The sequence below is a fragment of the Ambystoma mexicanum genome, chromosome 3p (genome assembly GCF_040938575.1).
Source record: "Ambystoma mexicanum isolate Mex_15411 chromosome 3p, UKY_AmexF1_1, whole genome shotgun sequence".
Taxonomy (NCBI): domain Eukaryota; kingdom Metazoa; phylum Chordata; class Amphibia; order Caudata; family Ambystomatidae; genus Ambystoma; species Ambystoma mexicanum.
In genome coordinates, this window is record NC_090925.1 from 553,373,836 (window position 1) to 553,401,486 (window position 27,651).

Below are 27,651 nucleotides of genomic sequence, written 5' to 3' on the forward strand. Positions count from 1 at the left end.
AGGCACTTGTTGCTAACCGAGAACCTAGTGATCAGGCAATGTTGACTAATGTTGTGTTTTTTTGTCATGCAAGAGTGAACGTTTTCCTTGGAAAATGTGCTTCTTTTATTCTGACATTTTCCCCATCAAACGTCATGTAAAAATGTGCGCTTGTTTGCTAAAATATATAAAGTAATTTGGGAGTCCCTCCCTGAGTTCCCAGCCGAGTGTGACATTCTTTAAAGACTTTTTTCGTGACACATTGAGCTTAGAATAGACTGGCATCTGGGTACATCATCAAACTGTTCTCTCGACACCAAACACTGGAAGTCAGGTTCCCAAACGTCCTTGCCATAAACTCACATACATACACACGTTTTGGTGGTAGGGACTCTACACACCCAATGATCATCCCTTTGGATCGCTCTTGCTTTGCCTTTGCCCCATCCATGTTCAGTTGAACTACCATACAGGCCTATAGACCCCGATCTTTTAAATGTTTTATTTATACACACCCTGCTAATAACCAGTAGCAATCATTTTGTAAAACAACAAAGTACATACACGTCAATGTCCAGAAAAGGTGAAAATGTTATACAAGCTATTAATAGAAGTTAGACTTTTCTTTTTTATTAAATGCACCAGGTTGTCTTCATGTTACTTAGGAGAATTAAAATGTGCCTTAGCTACAAGATTACAAAAAACGTTTTATTGACCCTAAATGGCAATACAATTGATTTGTCTTTTTACCATAAAACCCCAAAAAGTGTAAGTTACTGAGATCTCACGTACATTGGGCATTACAGGATGCTAGATTGGCATCAGTGTTCATTTAAGATCAAGCCACCTTGGCTAGATTTTGCAATCATGCCCACATCTAGCATGCAGAATGCTTCCGTGGCCATCCTTTATCTACCCTAGTCTTTTACCGCATGGATATGTGTGATTATACCACATAGTGCGGCATTAAAAGGATGGACACATCAGTATTTCCTCTAAGTTGACTAGGAGTAAAGGAAGACTGCAGCAGTCTCGGGAAGACTGCAGCAGTATCGGGAGGCCTTAAGAACGTTCAACCATTAATAACAATCTGTCAAATGTGGATACTTATTTGAAATGCCTGCTTACATAGTGCCCTTCTGTAGGTGTCACTCAGGTTCATCTAAGCGTTTTCTTTATAAATATGTTTTTTTTAAATTTATTTGCATTTAATCTGTTTAGATTTTTACAAAGACGTTTTGTTCATTGAAGAGGAGTGTTTAGTGTTTTTACTATGCGTTCTCGACGTAGACCAAGAAGGACAGGATTTTGCAAAAGAAAGAAAAGACTTCAGGCAGAGGAATAGTCCTGGTATCATCCTCGTCTTTTGGTTGAGATGGCTATATCTGTAAGCTACTCCTGTAGGTTTTGGGAGGCCTTCTCCAAGGCGATGGTTAGAAGTTTGGTCGCTGCTATTAGCCATCTAGTTTGGGCTCCTGTAATAAGACGATTCCACCAAATGTTTTCGTCGACGACGTAAGAGGTTATAAACAGGGGGCCGAGGAAAGCTTTTCTTTCTTGGTCTACTGTCGGGCAAACCATCAAGAGGTGCCTGATTGATTCTGTAGATTGTGGATCTTTACAAACTCTACATGATTTTTCTTCGGACGTTGTACGAATTGCTAAGATTTCTTGGGTCAGTAGGAGGTTTAAGCGAGCTTTCAGTAGGGTTTTCATTAGCCATTTACAGGGGTATTTTGTGCAGTATCCCATTGGCTCTTTGAGTTTGTTGAAGACTGGTGGTAGGTGGGCTAGAAGTTTATTCGAGACTGCTTTCTCGTTGGTTTTTATCCAGTCGAGCCATTCCATTTTTGCTTTTATTCTTAATGGATTTTGTATTAGTTCTTCTTCAGAGCACGATATTTCTTGCAGTGTGAGCTTTTGAGTATTGGCCCAGTTGTTTAGAAATGTGTTGGTGTCTTTAGCGATTTCCACTGCAATCATGTGGTATATTTCTAGGCTCTCTGGGTTCTGGATTTTTCTGAAGAGTTGGATGGTACTCTGGGCTACCACTGCCTCTAGGGAGAGTAGACCTAGTTCACGTCTTATTGCTGCAACGGCTGTGGATTTAGGTAGGCCTAAAACTGCTCTCCAAATGAAGCCTTCCAATTTAGACCATAGAGTGGATGGGATTGCAGGGGTTGCGTCCATGCCATACGTTAGTGATGGAATTACTTTAGACTTGTAGTACTGGATGGCCGGCAGTAGGCTATATTTGCCGTATTTTCTGTCGACTGCCCGCAGTTGAGCAGTTAGGTTTTTGGTCTTTGTCCACAGGGTTTTCTGCATGCTCACACCTCTCTTCGAGCTGTCAATTTCAACTTGACATGATTTCGATTTTGGACTGGTCAAGGTACCATTTTAGGGTCTCTTTAATTTTGCTCCCCTGCTTCCGGAGAATCAGTATTTTTGTTTTATGATTTATTGATCTCAAGATTATTCTCCTTTGTGTAGTGGGCTAGGTTGTCGAATTGGCGTTGAAGGCCCACCTGTGTGTGTTCCAAGATGATTAGGTCGTCGGCGTATAAAAGTCTGATGACCTTTGTATTTCCGATTTTCGGTGGAAATGATCTGATCGACTATTGCGAGTCTTTGAAATCACCAAGGAAAGAGATGAAGAGTGCTGGAGCCATTGGACACCCTCGTTTAACTCCGCGATGAGATGGTATGTGGTTAGAGAGTAACCCTTGGTGGTTCAATCGAACTGACACACTGGTGTTGGAGTGAAGGGCAATAATCGGTTTGAGAATTTCATTGGGGCAGTTCCACTTCTTCAGTTTGTTCCACAGTTTTTGCCTGTCAACTCTGTCGAAGGCCTGAGATCCACAAAGGCAAGGAAGATTCGTGGAGCGCCTAGCAAAACCTTTTCTTTAAGAATGTTTAGGATCATTATGTTGGCACTGGTGCTTGCGTTCTTCTGGAATCCCGTTTGAAGAGGGTCCATGGCCGGCGAAGATCATGCCCAGTTCTGGAAGTGGGTCAACAGGATTGTTCCAAAAACTTTGCCGATGACGTCCAGCAATGCTATGGGTCGATAGTTGGAGGGATCTTCTCTGATGCCTTTTTTGAAGATTGGGACAATGACTGCTTGAGTCCAAGAGATGGGGATTATCTTGTGTTCTTTGCAGTCTTTGAATATCATGCTCGGGACGGCTGACCAGGCGTCAGGATGTTGCTTTAGGTCAGAGTTTGCTAGACCGTCAGGACCAGGTGCTCGTGACGATTTCAGTTTAGAGATGACTTTTTTTTATATCTTCTTTGTCTGAGAGGTCAACCCAAGTCGCATCGGTAAATCGCTTTGTTCTCTCAGTGGGGGGCGCAGGGGACTCAAACAGTTGCGAGAAGTGGGTGGTCCAGCTATCTTCAGAGACCGAGTTTATCATTTGAGAATTGGGGTGATGGTTTGTGTTGTTAACGAGTTTTTTTTGTTTGTTAGGGCCTTGATCATGTTTTCTGCATCTGATTGGTACAGGGCAGCTCTGGTGTTTCTTAGCCACTACTTATAGAGTCTCAGCTCAGTGCGATAGGTTTCCCATAATGTAGTAGTGTTCCAGGTCGCTGCTTCTTTTTTTAGTTTTCTTAAGTAACGTCGTCTGATCACCAGGTTCCGGTTTTATGTGTGATTGTGGTTAAGTGCTGGCTGGTGAAGCCATTCCGAGGTTTTTTGTAGGCGAGTAGCAGGGGAATGTAACTGGCCCTGAAGGTTAACTCTTTGCTTCGATGTCAGAGGTTAACATTTTGTATTTGTCTGACAGGGTTTTGATGTTGTTTGTGGTCATGCGCAAGCGAGTTAGCTGAGAGTTTGTCTCGAACGAAGCTTTGTAAAATTGCTGGCCTCGACCTCAGATGTTGCAGGTAAGGTGTAGTAGGTTGTGATTGCTTACTTCAGTTCTGATTACTTCGAAAGAGTCTATGCTAGAGTAGATTTTTTCCGATACAAAGATGTAATCGAGAGTTGCAGAAGACTGGTCGCGCTCCCATCTGGGTATCATGGTTTGCTTACTACATACATTTGCTGCGTTTCGGAGATTTTTGGAGTTCATTAGTGTTACCCACGATTTTCCTCTTACCTCCGTCAGAGTATGCGCAGATGGGTTCAGGCAGTTTGCGTTTAGGTCTCCATAAATCAAGATGTTTGAGGTCTGATATTTGATCATTATCTCGTCAATGATGTTGGCAGCTTCATCGTAGAAGTTTGCTGAAGATGTTTTTTGGGGATTCCAGTAGACATTGATTATGGCAAAGGCTTCTTTGGGAAATGAAGCTTCTGTAGGGATTTTGTCGTTCCTTGTCATAAGCACCACGAGAAAAGCATAAGTAGCTGCTATTATCTTGGTAGTGGTTATATTTGATCCTGACCGAATTGCTGTCAGTAGACCAGAGGAAGGTCTACCAAGTGGACCTTTGGAGGCCGGTGAAATCTCTAAAGTATACCCGTTCAGAGCGGGTTTATCCGTCAGCCAAGTTTCTTGCAGGCAGAGAATGTCGTGAACCCCCAAGTTGTAACTGCCGGTTTTTGTTAAATGCATGTGGCCTCGGTGTTACATGATGCTATGGACAGAGTGGGTTATGAAGGTCTTCGTGGGTCGATTGGGGTGGCCGTGATGAGTGGTTGCCACCCCGCGTTTGTTGCTATCTTTTGAGGCCTGGTGTCAAGGCATCCTGTAACCAAGACCAAGTGCCCTTTTTTGGCATGGCGTCTGGACAGACGGCGGTCGAGTCTGTTGTTTGTTTGGACCTTTCAGAGCCATCTGGTGATGTGGGTCTACGTTCATTGTGGCGAGGTCTTGAAGTATGAGTGGTCGTGTAAGGTCTTCCATACTCTTTGTAGTTTTCCGAATTCTCTTAAATATGTTTTTAAGAAAAAGAAATCCAGAGTCTGGATTTTTGTAGTCGTCATGTTCATTAAAGTACAACACTTTCCTTAACAGCTTTTAATCCCAGAAAATGTGAAAGAAAGCCTGAGTTCATGTCCTAGTCCTGCATGGTCCATTGCAGCATCATCTACAATTGGCTCTCTGTAAAGGCATACATGGAGCTCCAGAATCCAATATTCTACACTTCGTGTCATCGCTGGTGTGTGCAACCAGGACCATATCAAACTAGCAATGAAGGGCCTTCCTTGGTTCCTTAAAGAGAAGTATCACAATTGAAGTCCCTGTGACTGGTACTTAAGGTAATTTATGGCCGCACTTGGAGGAAACTTGCCCGTTGTTTGAAATCTACTGTTAAGTCACAGGGTTGGCCTCCACCAGTCATTGCTTATACCTCATCTGCTCAACCAGATATAAGGCATTTGGCAGCATATTTTAACACATATAGGGCCAAATCTCTGAAATGGCTTCCTCACACACCTTCTACCATTGGTTGATTACCCCAAATTACCTAGAGTTCCTAGGACTCCTCTCTAGTACTCTTTCACTGGTGAGTAAAGCCTTAACCATCAGGCACCCCTCTCCACAATCTAAACAACGTTTGCACTTTAATGGCCCCATTGACCTCATTTCTCCCATTACCAGTCTGTGGTGGGTATTGGCTAGTGTATATCCCCCTCTCCACTCTCCCACGAGGCCTCTTCAGAGAAAGGTCATACTCCAAAAGGATGACCATAGGCAGTAAATGCAACACCTGGCATTTGCTAAATCCTTTGCTCCTCTTCCCAATTGCCATGGTACACTGAATCTGCCAAAAGGTGTCCTGTGATGCGCTACAAAAACACATTATTTCGCCATTAATGACTGGTTTCCTCACATGAACTACAGTAATATGGCACACACCACCTTGTGATACTACGTAAGAAACATATTCAAAGTTTATAGGATGTTCAGCATTGTGCCATACTAACTGACCTCTAAAACAACATGCTGGTTTCATTGAATTTAGCTTGCTTTCCTAAATTAGATTTGTTCAGAATCCCTATAGAAAAGCATATGAACATTCTAAAGAAATTTGTCTTGAACAAAAGTTAATAAAAAAAGAAATACTGTAAAACTACAGGATTGCTAACATTATCAATATCTGCAGATATTCGTGCTATTTTGCTTGCTTTTTATCATTGGTAGTGACATCTTTTGCCTTCCAAACAAATGTTAGCCGTGAACGTACATGTATGGGAGGATTTTACCAGTTTTTGTGCCAAGAAGTCTACGCAGCTAATCACAGGAAACATACTGGATCAAGTGGTGGAGCCATTTCATTCCCTAACTTCAAACCCTTAAGCTGTTTATTCTTGCATAAGTGAGCTGGGTAACGGTTATCTTTAATACACAAGTCTCATACACTGCTAAAATTGTTTAGTCAAGCAGTTGACAAGAGATTTTAGATGTTAGTCTTGTTCTGCCGATATGTCGCTGTATAAAGCACAGGGACAAAACAAAAGTTACCTTTTTTTCCGAATACATTATTTTATTTAATGGTTTCCAATCTTTGACTGCTACTGGCAGGGTAGCTATTATATACTTAACATGCACCTTAGAGCAATTGTCTGGGTTCCATATGTCTGATATCTTCCTTTCCGCTTTCGTGCCTTCTTTGAAATCTCATCACAGCACATGGACGCGGAATCAAGATGGTCAAAGCTAATTAATGGACAAGTCAATAAACTTATCTTCACAATCTCCCAATATCTACAAACCATACTAGAAATAGAGAAGAGGACAAGCCAAAACTAATAAAATTGAGATATTCCTCCTCTGTTATCCAACTCCAATCACGCCCAAAGACTTTGCTCATGCCCCGCTCCTTTTTTTACCTTTTTGTAGCAACATTGTATAACTATGAGACCCAGTGTATGCACTTGAAAATAGTATAAATTAAATGTTTATAATTAAACTATATCATTTAAAATTAAAATAAAATCTTTCTTTTGGATTAGTCATCTGAGGGCTGTGATTGCTTTCTGGTAATCATTATTACCCTGAGTTCTCTTCTTCCTTAACCCAGTCCCGTAGGGTCTTTACGTAGGGTCTTTAGCGGTGCAACACCCAATTTAACTACCTCCCCCAAAATAAGAATCACCAGTATGGAATTCTTGAATAGATGGACGAAAGTCCAGTTCAATGTTCCCAAAACTTAAGAAACTCACCACAGGTCAGTGTTTTTATTACAGAAATGAATGTAAAGTGATACATAGATTATATTGACTCGATAACACATTGCTACGTGTTCTACTTCACTGTTCCTAAATAATTGCTTAAACCATCAAAACAATCCCATGCTGCATCCCTGTTAGTATTGCTCTTGAATGATGCCTTTGCATGATGCCTTTGCTGAATTCAGAATGACATGTTGCAGCATTCACAAAGGCATTAAAATTATTTTGAGAAGTGATGCACGGTATAGTATTGTTGGGCCGACAGGAATTTTTTCAATGCAATTTTTGCTGAAAACATTCCATTGTAAAACCTCTTTGAAATATAGGGGGAAAGGGTAAGGGGATATGGAGGGGGTTGGGGTAGGTTTTAAAATATAGTGAAGAGGGCGCTTGGAGGGGATACCCCCCAAATAAAAAAAATTATTCCATTCGTTTTTTTCCTGAAAAATTGCATTAAAAGAAAACCTGTCTGCAAACGGACATAGAACCGTGCTACACTTGAAGAAATGTCAACACATTAACACTGGAACCTAGTACAATTACTGAATCCATGTACATTAGAAAAATAATAATGTAAAATGTATTCAATAAGTAGTTATTGAGTTGCAATTATGTCTTTTCTTCAAAATCACATTCATTTCTGTTATATTCATGTGGTCCAGGACAATAAAGTGGTTGGGAATGTAGTGCTTTCATTTTATGTAGGAGGGTTTGAGATGCCTCCATCGGGAGCAATTACAGTTCACATTTATTCTTCCTAAAATGATCATTTCACCCCAAACTCTCTATGCTGTGAAAGAAAAGTCAATTACCTGGCAAATGTTTTCACGGGTTTCAACAGTATTTAAACGTCAGTACTTACTTTCAGACCTCCCATTTTCTATGTCAGTGGTTTCCAGCAGGCAAGCATACATTTGGTTAATACTGTCATTGCTGATGGTACCCTAGGAAAATTGAGTATGATCAGTTTACTAGTGCAAGGATTGTGGTTGTAAACAGGATGGCTGGACGTATAGATGTTGGTTTTGTGGATTTCACTCTGTACGCCTAACTGCCTCTATTCCAGAATCCAGCTCAACTCTTCCTCTACTGAATTATGAGCCTGGCCTCTTCACCTCCTTTTATCAGCTGAGAAACATTGTATATTTGAATCTCCTCTGACTGCTGAATTATATTCTGACCATTGTAGTTTGTGTTCTCTTACTTGTGAGTCTGCATCAGTTTTTTTTTTTAATCCTAGTTTCCTCTTCTTTTTCCCCATTGTGGCAGGGCATAAATATTTATTGGGTATTTATAATGTGCCTATACAGCAAAAGGTGTTGAACTGTGCAAAAAGACAAAAGGGAAAGGGGGGCAGGGATGAAGGAAAGCAAAAAAGGTTCTACTAGGCCTTGTGTCATTCGGATTGTGCAAGTGCAGGAACAAAAGCGCTGGGGAGGGGGGCAGTGCTGGTCAAGGCGGAAAAGCCCATGGGTTATGTGAGTGCCAAAGGGACGCCAGGTGGAGAAGTGTCAGCGAAATGCAGAGAGTGCAGGGAAAGAAGGTTCACATGTTAGTGCGAGGAACAGGGGTGGAAGGGCTCAAGGGGTGCACGGGCGGGAAATCTGAAGGGCAAGTACAGGTTGGGGTGGGAGGGGGTCAGGGAGGCCAAGTGCAGTGGTAGACTGGTCGAGGGCGGCCTGGTGCCCTATACGAATCTGAAGGAACCAGACAGCCAGTCAATAGAGGCAAGGGGGACATTAGTAGGAGAGGGGGAGAGAGGAGGAAGAGAAAAGTTGGGTCTTGAAAAGCTTCCACAATTTCAGGAGAACCGGCTCTAGTCTGAGAGCTGCAGACATAGCCATTGCAAACTCAAATGAATACTCTTGTAAGTTTAAGGTGCAATTGGTCCCTTTATTTTTGGGAGCATTCCCTATATCCTGCCAAAAATCCCCTGTAAGCTGTACGATTGTGGCAATTCACACAGTAGGTGTAGCAGAATGTATAATTTTGACATTGCTACAGGTTCATTTTTTTCTCCTCCTGAAAAACACCATCCAAATTAAAGTTTAACGGTTATTGAGCAAAGGGTTCAACTGTAACCCTTTGCTCAGTAATGTAACTTTGCCAATAAAGGACCATGTACACATTACACTAGTCTTAATTACAGCATACATTTTATTTGGATCTGTGCATGAAATCCTTCTCTTAATTTGTATCAATGGTACATTTTCTTATTCCTCAGACTGCACTGTATAAGCATAACATGACTATACCTCTATCTCTTATTGTTCCTGCCATCGGCCTCTCAATGTATTGTATTTAAACTGTTTTAGGAATGCAACAGATTATCTTTTAGCACACTGAATACAGCTTTCCTCTCACTTTGTCATTGGAATGCTGTTCCACGCATAAAGACCTAAACACTGTCTTGAGGTCCTCTCATGTTCTGTTAATTTAGTTGTAGAGCGCAAACTTACACCAATAGGCATCTTGGTAGTAGAAAACCACAGTAAGGACTGCCAGCCCCCCACAGAGACCCTCAACATAAAACAAGTATTTTTTCAGAGAACAACAAAAGAGTAGTTGATTTTCGATAGCCTGGAGCAGACGCGGAAGTTGGTTCCATAAAGCAGCCGCAGGCACAGCAAAAGCATGTCCACCAACCCAGTATTGTTAAAGGCGAGGAACCCGAACAAAAAGAGCATGTTGAGAGCAAAGAGCTTGAGGAGGAACTTGGCTTGAAGATATTCAGCTCCATTACCAAAGACGGCACAATGGACAATACACAAAGATTTAAAATGAACACGACTAAGTACAGGGAACCAATGAAGACTTCATAAAATTTGGGAAACATGGTCTCAATATGAGGGTTGCGTGGCCACTCTAGCCGCAGAATTCTGCAGTTCACAATCGCTGAATGAAATATGCTGGCTGCGCTAAGAAAAGAGAATTACAGTAATCTATAGTGCCAAATACTAGGGAGGCTACCACAGGAGCTTGCATCTAAACTGGCAGATGGGGGAGAACTTTCAGCAGAATATTTCATTTATAGTGGCCAGTTTGGCATACAGCACTGACTTGGCCTTCAGCTGACAAGGAAGCTGAGGTTTTACAGCCCAGGTTTTTAACCACTGGAACAGGACAAGGAAAGGACCCAAGCAAGGAGGGCCAAAAGTCTGGAGTCCAAAAAGATGTAGCCGACGGGGAATTGACCACCAGCATGTCAGTCTTGTCCCCATTCAACTTCCGCCAGTTGTCGCTCATCCATCAACCCACTGACTCCAGACAACGTCTTAATCGCGAGGCAGTATCAGATTTGGAGAGATGTAAATACACTTTAATCTGCTTCTCGTCAGCAAATCACACCAAAGGTGATGGCATTGAATGGGTTTAGCCAACGATTGAAAATAAACATTGAGGAAATGGGAGAAGAGGGCTGATGCCTGCAGCACCCCACAGGTTGGGGAGGCCGGACTAGATTGAAAAGGAGAAAGGGAAAGAGATTGTGCCCGGTCCTCCAGGAAAGGATTAGACCAAGACAGCATCGAACGGGAAATACCTGCCACAGCCAGATGGCCAATCAAGGCAGAATGATTGATGGTTTTTACCGCCGTGGACATCTTAATGTTTTGTATGTAAACAGTTTTAGAAATACAACGGATCATCTTTTTGTACACTGAACATAGCTTTCCTCTCACTTTGTCATTGGAATGATGTTCCACGCATAAGATCTAAACACTGCATTCAGGTGTTGAAGGTCCTCTCATGCAGGCGCTTAGCATCAGCAGGGCGGCGTTAATGAATATTTTTTATGGAAGCCTGGAATTATATAAATAGTGTTATCAATTTATCATGTTTTTCTGCTAACCATTGAGTGCTCCAGTCTAACATCCTTATGTTTCACTGTTTGACGTCACCTGTTTTAGGCGATTCAGTTAGATTTGATGTCTGTCGGAAATAAGGCAAATTGCTCAAATCATCCCACAATAGACACTGATTAACATGCTCAACCCCTAGGGACCACTGGAGTCCGCAAGTATTGTATTTACTAGAAACCCCCACTACATGTATTTAGCTTTTGTTCTTTGGGCACACATCTATTTTGTCCGTTATCTCATCTAGACTGTAATACGCAATTTGTGATTCTTTTCTAACCTCGCCTGTGCCAGCTACATTATTTCATTGTTTATAAAGAAAACTTGCTGGCAGAGGAGGAATACTATTTCCAGGCTGATCCAGTGAATCAACAGATGGGTCCTTCCCCTGCAGCCTGGAATGCTATGTTACTTCAGACAGCGGGTCATTTTCTACAATTTGCCTGTTTCTGTCTATGGGGCATCCTAGTTAATACAATGAGTGCATGTGTTTGCAGTTTAATGAACAAGTATGCTTCACACAAACTATGAATGCAAACGTTCATCCTGTGATCTTTCAAGTTATATATCTTGATGGAAAAACTGAAGAGCTGCATTGCTTCATAATTCATTGGATTTCTTTTGCCCAGTATTCTAAATGGCACCGATAGCAAATGATTCCCTGGGGTACCGGACAGCTCAGGATACACTTGGTTTTACTAGTTTGACCGTCTGTGTTTTTTCTGTGAATTTCCAAAGAGTGTCTGTAAAATGCTTGTTTGCTTAAAACAGTGTCATTTTAAAATCTCACAGTGCAGCTGTTTGGTAGCTATGTTCATTGTGTTGATTTGCCAGTCCCTTATGCATACTGTTGGCACAATGGATTAACTGAAATATTGCTTTAATGTGACTGTATATCTAGAATAGATAACATTTATTTACATAACATTTCCAATAGTTCTTGTGATTAATTTCTTTTGGCCTGTGGAGAGGAAGATAAATAAAGCGTGCACATTTTCTTTCACCCACTGCACATTCTTCATAGAGAGATGAAACAAGTGGGTTTTGTGAGGTACCAGAACCAGAAGTAAGGCTCGGACACAATGGTGGCATGTTTTTGGGTATAGACTTGTACTGCTCAGAAATGGTTTGGAAAAAGGCCTCTCTAGCCCTAAAGCTAAGAGGGGTTTCCCTGCCTGGAAGGAACTTAGGAAAACAGTCAGGATGTCCAAAGGTAAGTCTGTCCAAGTCACGTCTCCAATTTCTGTCCCTCACTCTATAAACTATGATGTAGGGCTGATCTCACTCTAAAGAGAATAGTTGCCATGAAGCAAATATAAATGTTTTCTGCCAGTCAAGCTTCAAATCAATGTTCAAGAAATAGTGTTCCGATATTAGGGGGTTGCTCCTTTCCCCTAGACTTCAAAATGGACAAATGTCTTTCAAATCTGTTCTTAAAAAACACCAAGTGGTCTTCCATACAATACTACAATACGTTTCACAGACTTGGGGTTTGTAAATGCCTTTTGTTCCAGTGTTCTATTTTTGGGTGCAAATCCCAGACTCTCAACACTTGAGGGGTCTGGGAAGACCCATTTATTTCTTTGTCTCCTTCTTTCTCATGTAGGTCTCCAACCCCTTTTATTTCTGATTATCTGGGGTTCCAGGAGACTTTTATCCTTAGTCTCTCTTTTGGGTGCGGATTCCAGACTCACAATACAACTTCAGGCTTGTTTGGCTTACCCTCCCGCAAAATACAACACCCCTATTTTTCAAACTTATTTTAAGGAGGAGTCTTTGACGCCCTTATGTGCTCTGCTTCACTTGGGTGCGGGTCCCAGACTCGCAATTGCTGTTCTCAATAGACTGGTGCACTCTCCTGCTAAGCTAATGATCCTTTTATCTGTGCTTACTTGTTATGCATTCATTTGTTACATATCCGTTATTGGTTGGGGTAACTATTGCCCTGGTTTTCGTATTCCTCTCAGTGTATTAGATCAAAATATTCTTGGACCCTTATTTGGTCTTTTTTGTGCTTTACTCTTGTCAGGCTGAGATCCTGGTGTCTGCAGAAGCTGCTGAGCCCCCGACAATCCACCCAAAATGTGGCACTCTGAGCTGATACTATAAACTGCTCAGTTTACCTCACTTCCAGGGGAAAGGGGGAAGGGACAAATTAACAAACACCAGGCTGGAAGCTAAGACTAGCTGGTTCTTCACCTGTGGTAAAACATAAACATATAATACACCTTGTTATTCATGAGGCACTATACTAACCTTAAGTATCAATATCCTTTACCAAATAAAGTAAAAACCATACCTGGAACTTCTCTACAATATGCCCAGAGAAGTGATAAGCTGACTAGACTTCCTTACTAGTTGACTTGAATCTCAACGATCATTCAGCCTTCTTAGTAGGTCCATGAATGTGAAATTAACTTTGCAGGTAATCTTCTTTAAACTCAAGAAGCTTGAACAAAGTCTTAAGTTCATTAAAAGTAAATGGAAGTTCTAGTGTTTCTGGAAAGTATTTATATTTCTTCTTATAAATTTCTTTTTAGAGTGTTTTTACTTAAATTAACAGTTCTTGAAACTTGCGTCAAAAATCTCACGTAGAAATCTCTTGAACTCGCATAGGGATCCAAACTGAGTGAAGATCGTTGAAGTGCTGTAGATTAAACCACAGAAAAAATCCACACGCGATTAAACCAAAGCACGCACACGCGCTGAAGTTCAACCGCGGGTAAAAATCCACACGCGCTTAGTCCAGGATGCGAACACACGTGCTGACGACAAACCGCGGGTAAAAATCCACACGCGCTTAGTCCAAGATGCGAGCACACGCGCTGACGACAAACCGCGGGTAAAAATCCACACGCGCTTAGTCCAATATGCGAGCACACGCGCTGACGACAAACCGCGGGTAAAAATCCACACGCGCTTAATCCAATATGCGAGCACACGCGCTGACGACAAACCGCGGGTAAAAATCCACACGTGCTTAATTCAATATGCGAGCACACGCGCTGACGACAAACCGCGGGTAAAAATCCACACGCGCTTAATCCAATATGCGAGCACACGCGCTGAAGTTCAACCGCGGGTAAAAAACACACGCAAAAGAGTATCACGCGACACCAAAGAGCTCGCGCTAGATACTCAAGCGAAGTCTCTCACGCGCAGGCTTCTGTTAACGGAAAAACCACGCGCTTGATAGAAAACGTAGCGTAACAAAGCCAAACATGCGACAGCAATAAAGTCCTTAGTAAATATTTTTCATATGAACTTGAAAATCAGATTAAATCTTCTACAATGACATTATAGAAAGAGTCTTGAGTTTTAAAAGGACTTATCTTGTGGAGAGTCTTTGAAACCTTTCTTTTTTCTTGGATAACTCAAAATCTTCTTACTCCTGTTCAGTGCCAAAATGAATCTCCGCAAGATTCCTGTTTGCTTTTCAAATAAGCCGCTCGACCGCTTGAAACTTGAAACCCCTGAACAAGTTAAGCAGGAGCAGCTTAATACGCGACCTCTCAGCTGGGCAAAGACGATGAAAGGCAGTTTAGAATGTTCATTGTCTTCCCTATAAACAATCACCAGCCAATCAGAACTTAGACTGAGGACCTCATCTTGGCTTGGGGCATTCTCCATAGACTGCAATGAATGTTAAGGGCAAAATTGGCTGTTTTAAAATTAAACTCATAATAACTTCCAAAAACCTTTCTATACTAATTTTCCCCAGACCTAATGTCTCAGATTATGTCACTGTATCCTAACAGTACCTGACAACTCTGCTTTCCCAGACATTCTCTCCCTTCCCACCAGCCTGTGTACCTTTGTTTGCATCCTCTGGGCTGTGTGATTCTGTCCTGCGGCTTCGGTAGCCCTTGCACTTGCCTTTGCTTCAGTTTCTCATTTGCAGCATTCCATGTCCTTCTTGCGGTCGGCCCTTGCCTTGGCGTTGCTGTGGACACGCTAAGACGCTCTTGCGTCTATTCGGTAAATGAGCTTCGGAGTAGCTGGCTTCCGAGCTACTTTCATTCTCTCTCCTTCTTCGGCAGACCACATGTGAGGAACCAGAAGGTGTCTCACCCGCTTGTCCCCACAAATCTCTCCCTCAGGTGGCCAGAGCATGGCCATCGCCTTTGGATCCAGACCATGAGGGTGGACAGGTGCGGGAGAATCACCTGGGTGATGAGTCTTGTGGGAGTGGGACACCGGATGTTGAGGTGCGGTATCCCTCCCCCTGCAACACCGTTACCCCCTCCTACCAGGTAGGATACGTGGGAACCTTAACCCTCCCCCCCCACCACCTTTCCCTTCTCCAGCACTTTCACATGAACAGTCTGCTCTGGGAGAAAACACTCACACCAGAGCAGTGTATCTGACATGTCCCACTATTGTGGTCAGGCACAGTCAGGCAATTACTGACAATCACTCACACCTGACTTCCCCACACTGATAAAAGGCAGAGCATGAGAGCCAGGCAAAGCAGACAAAGGTACAGCAGTTTCGAGTCAGCAGCTGAATGAGGGGAGAAATATGAGGTTTGTAAGAAGGAAATTACCCTTGACCTTTTCAGCAAGACACCATTACTTTCAAGAAACCTTTGAGGAAGAAATCGTAAGGCCAGGAATCCAGACTGTAGAAACATGCATTGTGTGTCGAGAGATATCGTAGGCCCTTTCGTGTAACTAACCAAGGTGGGGAGGAGCAGCAGCAGCCGCCCTGGTATCGTCCTCGGCTCCAAGAACAAAGAAGCGGCAGAGAGATAAACATAGCCGGTCTGTTGGGGAGACCGATGCAAGACCGGTCTATGTTGAAGTCAAGGTTGCAAGCGTCGACATTGTATAACAAGCGCTGGAACGAACATTGTTAAATGCGTGTGATGAAAGACGCGAGTAAAGCTAAACTGCTGATGAATGTTTGAACTTGAGAAGGAAAGATATGATAATGTTGAGAGTGGTCCGGCACTGTGAACGTGCTCAATCAAAGGTCTCTGAAAGGTATCCCACCAAGAGAAACAGAACTAGAAGATTGATGAGAAAAAATGTGTGAAGTGAATTGAAGTGGTCCTGCGATGGTATAAGCAAAACCCATTGCACATTCGAATGTCTTTGATGTAGTTACTAAGAGGATCGGAGCCCGAACGAGGGAGATCATATCAAAAGGATTTGACCCCGAATGAGGGAGAGCCATGGTCCGAGCCAGAATGCGGGAGACCAATTGTGAACATTGTGATAAAGAGGGGGTCTCAGCCTGAAGAGGGAGACCCATGATGAATATTGAAAGCCAGAACTTGTGCATGTGAAAATCCTGATAGGAATGGAACTTTAAGACTTTGTTTGTTTCGACAGACCCTCTGCAGTAAGAGACTGTTATTGGAGAAGCTTTGGCAGAATGCCCTGATGTCTGTGCTTTAAACTGTATCTTCATGGCTGAGAAGCCAGAGTGTGTGCGAAGCTCAAATGTGCCGCCTTGCCCCGTGCTGAAAATGTGGGGAAGGGAAGCCAACTGCTCAACCATCCTGACATTATTTCTTGAAAACTTTTATTTTTGCATACACATTGTCCCACACCCTTTTGTATTTAGAAATAAGGATTGGCGAGACCACCAGGGGGCGCGGAGCATGCTGGACGTGTGAGACCAGCGCTCCTCCACCACCGCAGGGCCTAGCACGCTGAGCCAATCCCCGGCCGGGAGTTTGGAGTAACCCCGACGGGAACGTGCGCCCCGCGGCAGCGGCCCAACGAATCGAGCGCCCCTCCAAAAGTGGATATAGCCTGGCCCCGATCTGAGGACCTTCTCGCCGAACAACCGAGAGGACACCTTTTCGGAGGCCGTGCAGCGGAGCCACTGAGGGCATCACCTCTCGCGGTGCCCCAGGCAGAGGCCGGACCTGCCGCGGTACCCGGAGCAGCCGATCGTAGTCTCCGCGGCCCGTGCCCATAACACCGAGAGGGGGACGCCGGAGCACGCCCCACGCCGTGCGCAGACGCCGAGCGGGCCCCGGAGCTCTACCTCAGTGGCGTGTGGACATCACACGGGGGCAGGGACGAGTGGGGCGCCCTGGTGGGAGCCCCACGCCACCAAGAACCGCTCCCGTGCGGACAACTAGCAGCAGGTCAGGACTCCGGGAGCCTCCTAACCCATCCCCCGCGCACGGAGGCCTACTTGAAGAGGAGCCCCCAATGAAGGGGTCCAAGCCCACAATGGACGTGTGGAGGCCCTCGACGGCCCGGAGAAGGTGAGGAGCGCAGGGGGGAGAACTGATACTGGGCGGACTGGGTTTGGCCCCCCGCCCGGCGCCCTCCGGGCCCGGACCAGCGCAACTCACCCCATAAAAGCTGGCACGTCCCTCCCCCTTGGAGTACAGGGGTCCCCCCGGAACATTTCAGCCGTGACGCATCTGGGGAAACAGGCCCCAATCACAACACTAGCCCCCCTCGTGAGGACCGGAGCCATCACTTGCAAGCTTGCCTCCGCAGAAGCGGGGAGGGCCCAAGACGACCAGAGGAAACCTCAAGGCATTAAGGCAGGGTGAGAGGCGCCCCCCCGTCCCCACCCATACTCCAAAGGGCACCCAGAGACCGGGGCCCTGGAACCAACTCAGCCCACGTGCGCAATCCGCTCCCTCCAACGCTTCCGCCGGTCCGATGCACCCCTCGGTGATCCACACAGAGTCACCATGCCTTCAAGTGCCGACCCCCCCCCATGCAGTGCTAACGAAGGGCGACCTCAAGGACATCCTCCAGGAGATAAAAGCAATTCGAACAGACATACAAGCCTCTATAGTTGATCTCAGGGGGAGAGTGGAGACGCTCGAGGAAAAAATGGAGGGAATGGAAAACAACCATCTCCAAATGGACCTGTTAGACATGAAATTCGAAGCGAAGCTAACAGACCTATAAATCGGAGAGGAGGATATAGCCCTGAAAATGGACGACCTAGAGAACAGAGAATGCCAAAACAACCTGCGCATTATGGGTGTGACTCAACAGAGAGGTGAGACTGCCGCAGACGTGGGGAGAAAGGTTCAGGGCCTCATCAACCAACTCTTCACACTCGAGGGGGGCAAGGAAGTCCAGCTGGAAAGAGCCCACCGAGGGGGAGGTGGAACGAGGGGCGGCCCAAGGTCCATAGTTGTGCGCTTCCTCCGCTACAGAGAGAAAATGGAGGTCCTCGAGAAAGCGAGAAGGCTGGAGAGTTTCTTGTTCGAAGGAGACACAGTGAGGATTTACCAGGACCTCTTGGCTTTCACTCTTACCCGCAGAAGAGAGTGCCGGCCACTCACTCAGTGGCTCACCAGCCAAGGCATAAGATACAGGTGGTCCTTCACATTCGCCTTATCTTTTGAACGCTCAGGAGTGGACCATAGAGTAACCAGCGGCAAGGAGGCATCCCAAGTGCTGCAGGTACTCAAAGGGGGTACCCAAGAGGAAGGAAACGAGATGGAGGTGCAAGAGCCTCGGAGCGCTGTGAGGGAACAGGATGGCCCCTGGTCCACAAAGAAGAAGATAAAGGGGCGAAGGAAATTCAAGAAACTTAACACCCCCACAACGGAAGCCGAAGGGGACTGTGACCAGAGGCTCGCTATTAGTGAGACTGAGATATTGAATCAAACAGCCCCGGCCGGGGACGCTGAGCTTAACAAGGGGGCTGCGGTGGATGGACTTGCATTCACCCTGGTGGCTTGCCTTTTGGCAGGCGTCATGATAAAGAGGGGGAGGAGGGAGGAGGGAAGGGAGGGAGTTGGGGATCTTGGGGACCCACACAGTCTCATAACCACATTGGAAGGTGGCAGCAAGCACAGATCCGGGAAGACGGTATACACAAGACAAGGACCCAATGGCGGACAATGAGAATAGGGGCCGGGCTGAGTCACTGAGAATTGGCTCACTCAATGTAAAGGGTCTGAACTCCCCAGCAAAGCGCTCCCTCTTGGGGAGGGAAATGAAGAACGCTAAAATAGATCCTCTTCGTACTGGAAACTAGAACGGTCACGGGAGAGGAGAAGGCCATCCCGGGAGCACTCGTGGGCCAGACCTTCTGGGCATCTGCTCCCACGAAACGGAGTGGAGTCGGGATCATCCTGCAGAGAAACCAGAGACTCGCAGAGGTAACCAGGTGGGGGAGGGAAGACGGTAGAGCCATGATTATATCAGGTGACTTGCAGAACTCCAGGGTCTCCCTAGCAGCGATCTATTGTCCTAATGTGGGCCAGGTTGAATTTCTCAAAGAGGCGATGGGAGAGATAATGGCCAGGACAGAGGGGCTCCTTATACTGGGTGGAGACTTTAACATGTGGGCAAATCGGGAATTAGATCATAGTGGAGGGGCCATCCCGTTAGGCAGCCGAGGGGGTAGACCCCAGGGGAAATTCCGGGAGCTAATGTGGGGCTATGGGCTCGTGGACACATGGAGGGAATTGCATCCGGAGGGTAAGGGATACACCTTCTACTGAGCGGTCCATGGCACCAGAACGAGAATAGATTATCTTTTCATGGGGCACCAGAACATGAGCCGAGTGGAGTCCTGCATCATCCGCCCGGTTAGCTGGTCGCACCACGATATGGTCTGGGCAGATATTACTGTATTGGGTCTGAAACCCAGAGAATCCCTGTGGAAATGCAATGACTTCCTGCTAAGAGATGTGGTTTTTAAGGAGGAGATGGAGAAGGCGATCAATTCATATTTTGAACTCAATAACACGGGTGAAGTCAACATAGAGACAGTCTGGGAGGCAGCAAAGGCAACCTGGAGGGGTGTTCTGATTAGAGAGGGGGCTTCCAAAAAAAGGACCAGGACTCTCCTGGCTCATAGGCTACGGGCGGAGATAATAGCATTGGAGGGATCTGAAGGGAAGAGGGATGAGGAGAGGGAAGGGGACTTGGGGGATGCAAGAGCGAAAAGGCAAGAGCTGAGAGCATTGGAGATGGGGAAAATTGTAGCGGGCCTCCAACACCTGCGCCAAAGGTATTACGAGAAAGGGGATAAGGCCGACCCATGCTGGCGGCCAAACTCCGGGGCCAACGGAGAGATAGATGGGTGTCAAGGATCTCATGCAGGGATGAGGGGACAAAAACTGATCCCGAGGGAATAGTGGAGGAATTTGCGGGGTTTTATGAGAATCTCTACGGGAGGGAAGGAGAAGTGGAGGCAGAGGCACTGGGAGCATACCTCGGAGGAGTAACATTACCTGTGATGGACCCCCCAGAGACATCAGCTTTAGACGCCCCAATAACGAGCGAGGAGGTACTCAAGGCAATATCGGGTCTTAAGCTGGGCAGGGCCCCCGGGGAGGACGGATTTACCGCAGGCTTCTATAAGGCCTTTGGAGGCCTACTAGCGGGGTTTCTGGCGGGCCTATTCACAAACATCATGAGGACCGGGAGGGCGCCTCTGTCTTTTGGAAAAGCACTGATAACAGTGATCCCGAAGGAGGGCAAAGATCCAACAGACTGCCAGTCATATAGACCAATCTCCCTCCTGAATGTGGACGCTAAACTGTTCACCAGGATCATAGCCACGAGACTAGACAGCCATATGCGGGTACTCATCCACTCCGACCAGGTGGGCTTCATACAGGGGAGACAGGGGGCGGACACCCTCCGAAAGACCCTGCATCTGATGAGGGAGGCGGCCCCAAAGGGAGACAACCCTGTCTTGGTGGCCATCGACGCCGAAAAGGCGTTCGACAGGGTGGACTGGGAGTTTCTACACGGAGTCCTTGTCAAACTGGGCTTTGGCGAGGGAATCGGGTGAGCCATTAAGGCCTTATACACAGACCCCTCTGCTAGAGTCACGGTGAATGGTCGCCTTTCACGAACATTCAGCCTTCAAAGGGGGACGAGGCAGGGCTGCCCCCTCTCCCCAATCCTGTTCCCCATGACCATGGAAATACTCGCGTAGTACATAAGATGTGCCCCGATGGGCCGCGGTATTGATGTTGGAGGTCGGACCTTCAAGCTCGGCCTCTATGCAGATGACATACTGCTCCACCTGAGGGAACCTAATAGCTCGGTCCCGGCGGCCGTTCGGGTTATTGAACGGTTCGGCCAATTCTCAGGCTTCAGGATGAACATAGGGAAGTCAATGATCTTCCCCTTTGCCCCAGACGCAGACAGGGACCTCACGGAGCTATCCCCCCTGGGGTTCCAAATTCGTACCGAAGGGATTAAATACCTGGGGATCAACATCGTCCGGCCCCACGAAGATGTAAGCCAGGCAAATTACCCCCCGCTGTTTGACAACTTATTTAAAGATATGGAGACATGGGGTAAGGGACAAATCTCGTGGATGGGAAGGATAAACGCTGTAAAGATGAACCTTCTCCCCAGGGTCCTGTACGTTTTCCAGATGCTCCATTTGGAAGCCCCAGACGCACTTCTTAAAGAAGCCAAAAAACATATAACGAGATTCATATGGCAAGGCCAGGGACCCAGAATAGGTTACGAAACACTCCCCAAGGATAGAGGGGGGGTCGGCCTCCCAGACTTAGGAACTTACCACAGAGCAGCCCAGCTCAGAACCCTGGCCCCCCACCTCAGAGAGGACCCCAACAAACAATGGGTCTTTCTCGAAAACTCCCTCCTGAGCCCGGTCACAGTGGGTGAGTGGTTATGGGTCCCGATGAGAAAGGTGCCAAGGAGAATCCGGGATCACCCAATACTAGTAACAATGTGGAAGGCGTTGGAGGGTAAGGGACACAGTGAGAAGGTGACCACTTGGCCCTCCCCCATGAGTCACATCTGGTCCACACCAGTTTTAGAGGGAATCCCAGGCCATGAACACTATCAGCCCTGGTTTGACGCGGGCCTATGCAGAGTTGGTCAGTTGGTCAGGGAGGAGTCCTTTATAAGCATCCAGGAGCTTGAAGAATCCTTGGGAATAGGTAGGCTCTCCCCACTCCTCTACCTGAGACTCAAGGGAATCCTAATGAAACCAAAACTAAAGCCCAAATTACAAAGAAAACTCACCCCAGTTGAAAAAATCTTAGATACCCATGTAGAAATGAGAGGCCTCATCTCACTCCTTTACTCTGCCCTTTTAACCCCCTGGGAGGGAACCACCAAAAGCCTCAGGGGGAAATGGGAAAGAGACTTCGGTTGAAGGATCGGAGACGGTCTCTGGGGGCGACTCTGTAGTAGATCATTTAAGACCTCGATCTCCTGCCAATACAAAACCCATGCTGTCAAACTCCTGCACAGATGGCAGTATGACCCGATCACACTTTCTAGGATGTTCCCAGACGTAATCCCCCTTTGCTGGCACGGGTGTGGGGAAAAGGCAAACTATTGGCACATGTGGTGGACATGCGGGAAGGTCCAATCTTACTGGGCCGAAGTCCTTAGCTGGCTGAAAGAGGCGGGAGAAGGTGTGCTCCCACTGGACCCGATATTGATACTGTTTGGCCTGCAGCATAAGGATGACCACTGGGAAAAATGACCGGACCTCTCGCACTCCCTACTGTTGGCTGCCTGAGCGGCCCGCGGTAGAACGTGGAAGAGGCCCGCCCTCCCCTCGAAGAAAGAATGGGTGATGATTGCCAAAGACATATTCCTTATGGAAAGACTTACTGCGGCTTTACATGGTTCAAGTACCAAATAGAGACAGACTGGCTGCAATTTCAAGAGGTGTTTGGCAATACATAGGACACGTCCTGAGACCCTCAAGCGTCCTTGGTCCGGCCTAAAAACAAGCCCCGACATGGAACAAATGGCCTTGGAACCTGGAAAGCCGGTCGACCACTGGCGGAGAAAACCCGGATTGACGCTACCCTACGCCGCATCATTTCTAAAAGTAGACAGCAGCGCTCGAGATACTGTGTGGGGTGGGTGGGAGAGGGCGGGGGGGAACAAACGCAGGGAATAATGGCTTATAGTTCGATTTGTTGAGGGCGATTGCCCAAATCTTGTAATTTGCGTACCTATGCTGTTGTTTTCCAAAAATCAATAAAAATTGAATAAAAAAAAAAATAAGAAATAAGGATTGGCAATAGGATTATTAGTATAGGCCCTTTTGTTTGACAGACTTGACTAGGACTGCGTTATTATTATTTGATGGTCGTAGCTTGTTCCCATCCTTAGCTTTAGGATTAGATGGGCGTTCAACCAACCCATTTGAAGGTCAATAAACACCCTTGAACTGTGATCACTTTTATCTGTCCTCACTGTTTGATACCATGCCTTCCTTACACTACATCTTCTCTCTGTGTTGGTTTTGGGTCTCTGTGCTCCGTGCTCTGCTCTACAGCTGGCCGCTTCATTTCTCCAATCACAGCAACCCGGAGGGATCTCCCTCGGCTTCTCAGCTGTGCTACATTTAAACTCCTGCATTGGGAAAAGGAGTTCTCCTGAACCAATGAGATTCCTAAAAGAACAAGACTGCTCACTTCGGTTTACCGGAGTGATCTTCATCCTCACAGTCCTCTTCCTCATCCCAGTACATGGTCTCAGATATACTAAGTCAATACTGGTTTGTATTTTACCCTGCATTAATGAACTAGTTGAATTAATTTCACAGTAACACATTCCAGTCACATCAGGGCAGATGGGAGGGCAATGTAATTTCCTTAGAATGGGTTAAAGGACTGTCAGTGGGATTATTCTGCTTCTCCTGAAGACGATCGTCTCCAGTCCCATAAGGGGCTTCTCTTCCCAGGTGATTCTCCTGCTGTGCACTGCCCCAAGGAGACTATTCCATTGTGGATGCACCACCCTGGCCCTCTGGGAATGATCTCTCCCTAGAGGAGAAGGGACGATATGCTTCGATATGCAACTCTACGTTCAGGTGTTCTTGATAAGATGCACCTTATTGAATGTGCCTTCTTCAGGGCCTTTGGTTACAATAACATGTGCATTGTTCTATTCCTTTAGGGTCAGCGGCTGCAGCTGCCGGTCTTCATCCTGGACAGTGTGTTCAGAAAGTGAATGGCAATAGCGTGTCCAACAGCGGTTTTCTAGAGGTCCTGGAACATTTTGCTGCTTTTCACACTAGCCAAGAGGAATCACTGGTGAGACATGACCAAGGTCAAGTAGAACTTTGCTGTTGCTTCATTTGTTTGTCCTGTTGGATTGGATGTCTATGACGGAAATTTGTATAAAATGAAGTTCGAATTTGTTTTCTACAGAATATTTTAAGAATTTGTAATGATGTGCATCGAAGAAGAGACTGTAGCTGAAATGGATGACTATCTCTATTTATACATTGTGCAGAATTCTTAATGTCAGCACTTCTCTTAGACATGCTGAAAGTATTTTATTTCAAATAGCAGTTGGGTGTAAAACATGTCTTGGAAATATTTTAGTAGTTGTATTTGGAGGCATTTATTTCCAAGTTTTATTGGAAGAGTGAACGTTGATTTTGGTGTCCTCAACCAGCTTGGGGCCTTAGCCCACTCACAGAGGTATGCAGGAGATGGCGTCGAACAAAGCCTGGCAGCGCGTCCAATGCAGTGCTGACTGGCCATGCGCCACTGTACACTCTGCTCTCGACCTTTCATGATGTCCCGTTGGCCATCTCAGACGGGGGCACCTACTGATTGTCAAGCCCATTGTGTCCATTCATGCTACTGATAAAATACAATGTCACACAGTGAAGGTCTCCTAGAGGTGCAAGAACATTGTGCCTGGCCCAGGTGGTGTTGGACACCAGCACAATTTGACATAGTACCAGCCTTCCTTTATTTGAACCAGGTGAATGATGTCACTAACCAATTTTAATTAGCGTTTGAACAATATGTAAGGAAAGCCTTGAAAATTCATGTTCTGGATAAACACTTCAGCTGACTCGAATACAACATTTAAGAAGATGAAAGTGAGATGCCTCCCAATACTTAACAAATAAGGTTCTCGTATTTAGAATGCCTTGTTATCTGGATTTGAATCTGGCACTTCAAGTGTGACAGGCCATTTTTTCAATGCAGACAGAAGTGAGTTTAAGCAGATTGTGTGCACATTTAATTCTATGCAATGATTGTACATGCCCTACTAAACTATGGCTTTAGCGTTCACTTCATGGTATCCTTTTACCATACTTTGCCTATCATTACGTGATAGCATGTGCCAAGGGACACTCGCTAAAGAGAAACATGAGGATAAGAAATAATAAGCAAAGCACAGATTCCATAGTCCAATAGGTGTTGCAACAAATAGTTACATTTTCAGCAATAAACACCCTGTCTTGACCAGTGTCAGATAATGCACTGCCACAAACCCCGGGACCAAGCTCTTTTCGGTAGGACCAAAATAGCACCCGAGTCTCTCTGGGGTTAGGCAGACATCATTGACCAGTATGGAAATGTGTTAACCCGTCACCCGGGAACATGCAGAATAGGTGGTGAGGCTCAGCCAGGTTCATAACCTGACTACGTTGCCAGTTCTTTTGTGAAATAATGGTTGCCATCTTGGATTCATGGCAAGGTTACTTAAACTGGTCCCACCTCAATCTCCTGCTGTTCAGTCAGGGACTTCAATAGTGAAAAGGGTTTCAGCAGTTGAATCAAGGGAAGCAAACTATAGTCACCTGACCAGCAATAAGCTTTGGGCCTTTTCACTGTATCACATCAACATTTATATAGTTTCCCTATCATACATTTTCCACATCAAAAACATGTATGTATGTGCATAGTATTCAAGTGGCGGTGGGCTCCACAAGAAGTTGCAGTGCAGCACGTTCAGTCTGAAATATCAAAATATGTTTTTTTTTTTTTTTTTACACCATAGCCACCCACTTCTGGTTCTTTTGGCATGTACTTATTATAATTCTGGCTATTGAGGAAAGAAGCAGAATAATACTCATCTAGGAAGACTTTGAGCACCACTTCAGACCACGTGACATGGCGTTGGGTTGAACTTTTTGAATCCTGGGAAGATGGGAATGTACACAGCGAATAATTTGTCGAAAGGCTTTCAAAGGAAACGTCTCAATAATATCAAATGATTCTGTCAACTGAAATGCAAAATAGAGTTCTTGTTGCACAAGTACATGACGGTAGAAGATATAGGGGTTTGGGCAAGGGGGGAGTATGTGGGGGAAAAAAGGCAGCAGAACAGAAGTTGAAGCACAAAAAGTGTGAAGCGGAGGGTGAAAGTCATAGAGCAAATGTGCGAGAAGTGGTTGGTTATGGTGGGAAATTCTGCTTCTTTCCTTGGTACCCAAGATTATAAAACGTACACGTCAAAAAGAACTGAAAAATAGAGAAAATAATTATATAATATTGATATTTTCATACAAGTAAATTAATGGCAAAAGATCTTCTTGAACCATTTTATGGTATCCCCTCCGATTGCATGAAATGGTCACTCCATGCCAGACTAAAGGTGCATTCTACAAAATCTGAATGGACATGAGCAAGTTAGATTTCACAGGCAACCACTCCTGTATGTCCATATATTAAATGTCCTGTATACTACGGCTGCCTCAAGTTGTGCGTTCATTTGACAGGGTGCATACCAGTGGCTTTACAGAACACATGAAGAGGCAGAAGAGCAGAGAACCTACAAGACCATTTCAGATGCATGCTTAAATGGAAGCTTTTGTGATGAGAGCAAGCAGGACATCTCATTGGATGAAGATGCTGACCTCGAGCAGCTGAATGACACCGAGCACGAAGCAGGTAACTGGTTAGCCGATGCTTGAAGGACAGTTCTACACTGTATTTTTAAATGTTGCCTGTGAATACAGGGATTTTCTGTTTGTTGTACGAAGGGTTTTAGTGGTGGGCAATAACATGGCTTGATCTTGTGGCATTATCGCTATATTGCTATATCTTGCCTCGTTTTAGAGAGGATTTTGCACTGATAATTTGTACTGACACTTGTACATTGTTAAAGCAACAATTAATATTCTGTTATTTTCCATGGAAATTGTGTATTTTCTGTTACATCTGATTTAAAAATGTAAACCTACAACGTGAAGAATATCTCTGAGTCGCATGATAGAAGTTTGAGACTAAATGTTCTAAGCTACATTCCTACAACTTTTGTCACTAGTTCATTGGGTTTTTGGCTTTTAATTTAATTAGTTATCTCAGCAAGAATGCAATTCCTGAGGAAAACCCTTGGAAAACATGGGTACCTGACAACAGGAATTCGACCATGAACCCTGTTTGCCACAGGTGTGTAACCTCGCATGGCGGCCTGTCTACGTGTCTACCCTGGTGGGCCTCAGTGTCTATCTTTTTCAGTGTCACACAGTGGACACTGATTGTCAAACAGGCAAGACCAGGGTATCTGGTTAACAAAGGGTTTTATTATTAAACGTATATAGGAATAGCCAAAATAAACAAATAGTGCCTTAATTACACTGAAAGTTGTCAGACAGTTCTCCTTCTTGGGGTAGTGTTTTGGGAAAACGTGTTCAAAGAAGTTGTCTCTTGTGAAAGTGAAGAGTTCCAGCAGTAGTAGTATCTAAGTTCAGTGTCTGGATGTCCCCTAGAAAATCCACACAACGTTTGGTGAGCTCAAAGTCCCAGGTTATAAGGGATTCCCGCACCCTTTCTTAACAGTTTGTTGGGTCTTTTCTCTCTAGATTTCAATCCCAGGTGCTTGCCCCGTACTTGGAACCAGCAGAATGATTCCGTAAGTGGTGCCGGGAGTGGCAGGCCTTTCAAAATGACTGTGGCCAGAGGCTGACAGGAGGCTGCCCTAAAGTCTGGGCAGGGTTTACTCTACATCCCTCACTTTCTCCCTTTCTGTCAGG

General features: G+C 45.4%; 1 protein-coding gene across 1 annotated transcript in view; it reads left to right on the forward strand.

Annotated features, from left to right (window-relative positions):
- PREX1 (phosphatidylinositol-3,4,5-trisphosphate dependent Rac exchange factor 1) overlaps window positions 1-27,651 on the forward strand; it is a 1,235,108-nt gene that overhangs the window by 981,504 nt on the left and 225,953 nt on the right. The window contains exons 20-21 of the mRNA XM_069651281.1: window positions 23,826-23,962; window positions 26,395-26,566. Coding sequence (XP_069507382.1) covers window positions 23,826-23,962; window positions 26,395-26,566 — 309 coding nt within the window. The remainder of the gene's footprint in view (window positions 1-23,825; window positions 23,963-26,394; window positions 26,567-27,651) is intronic.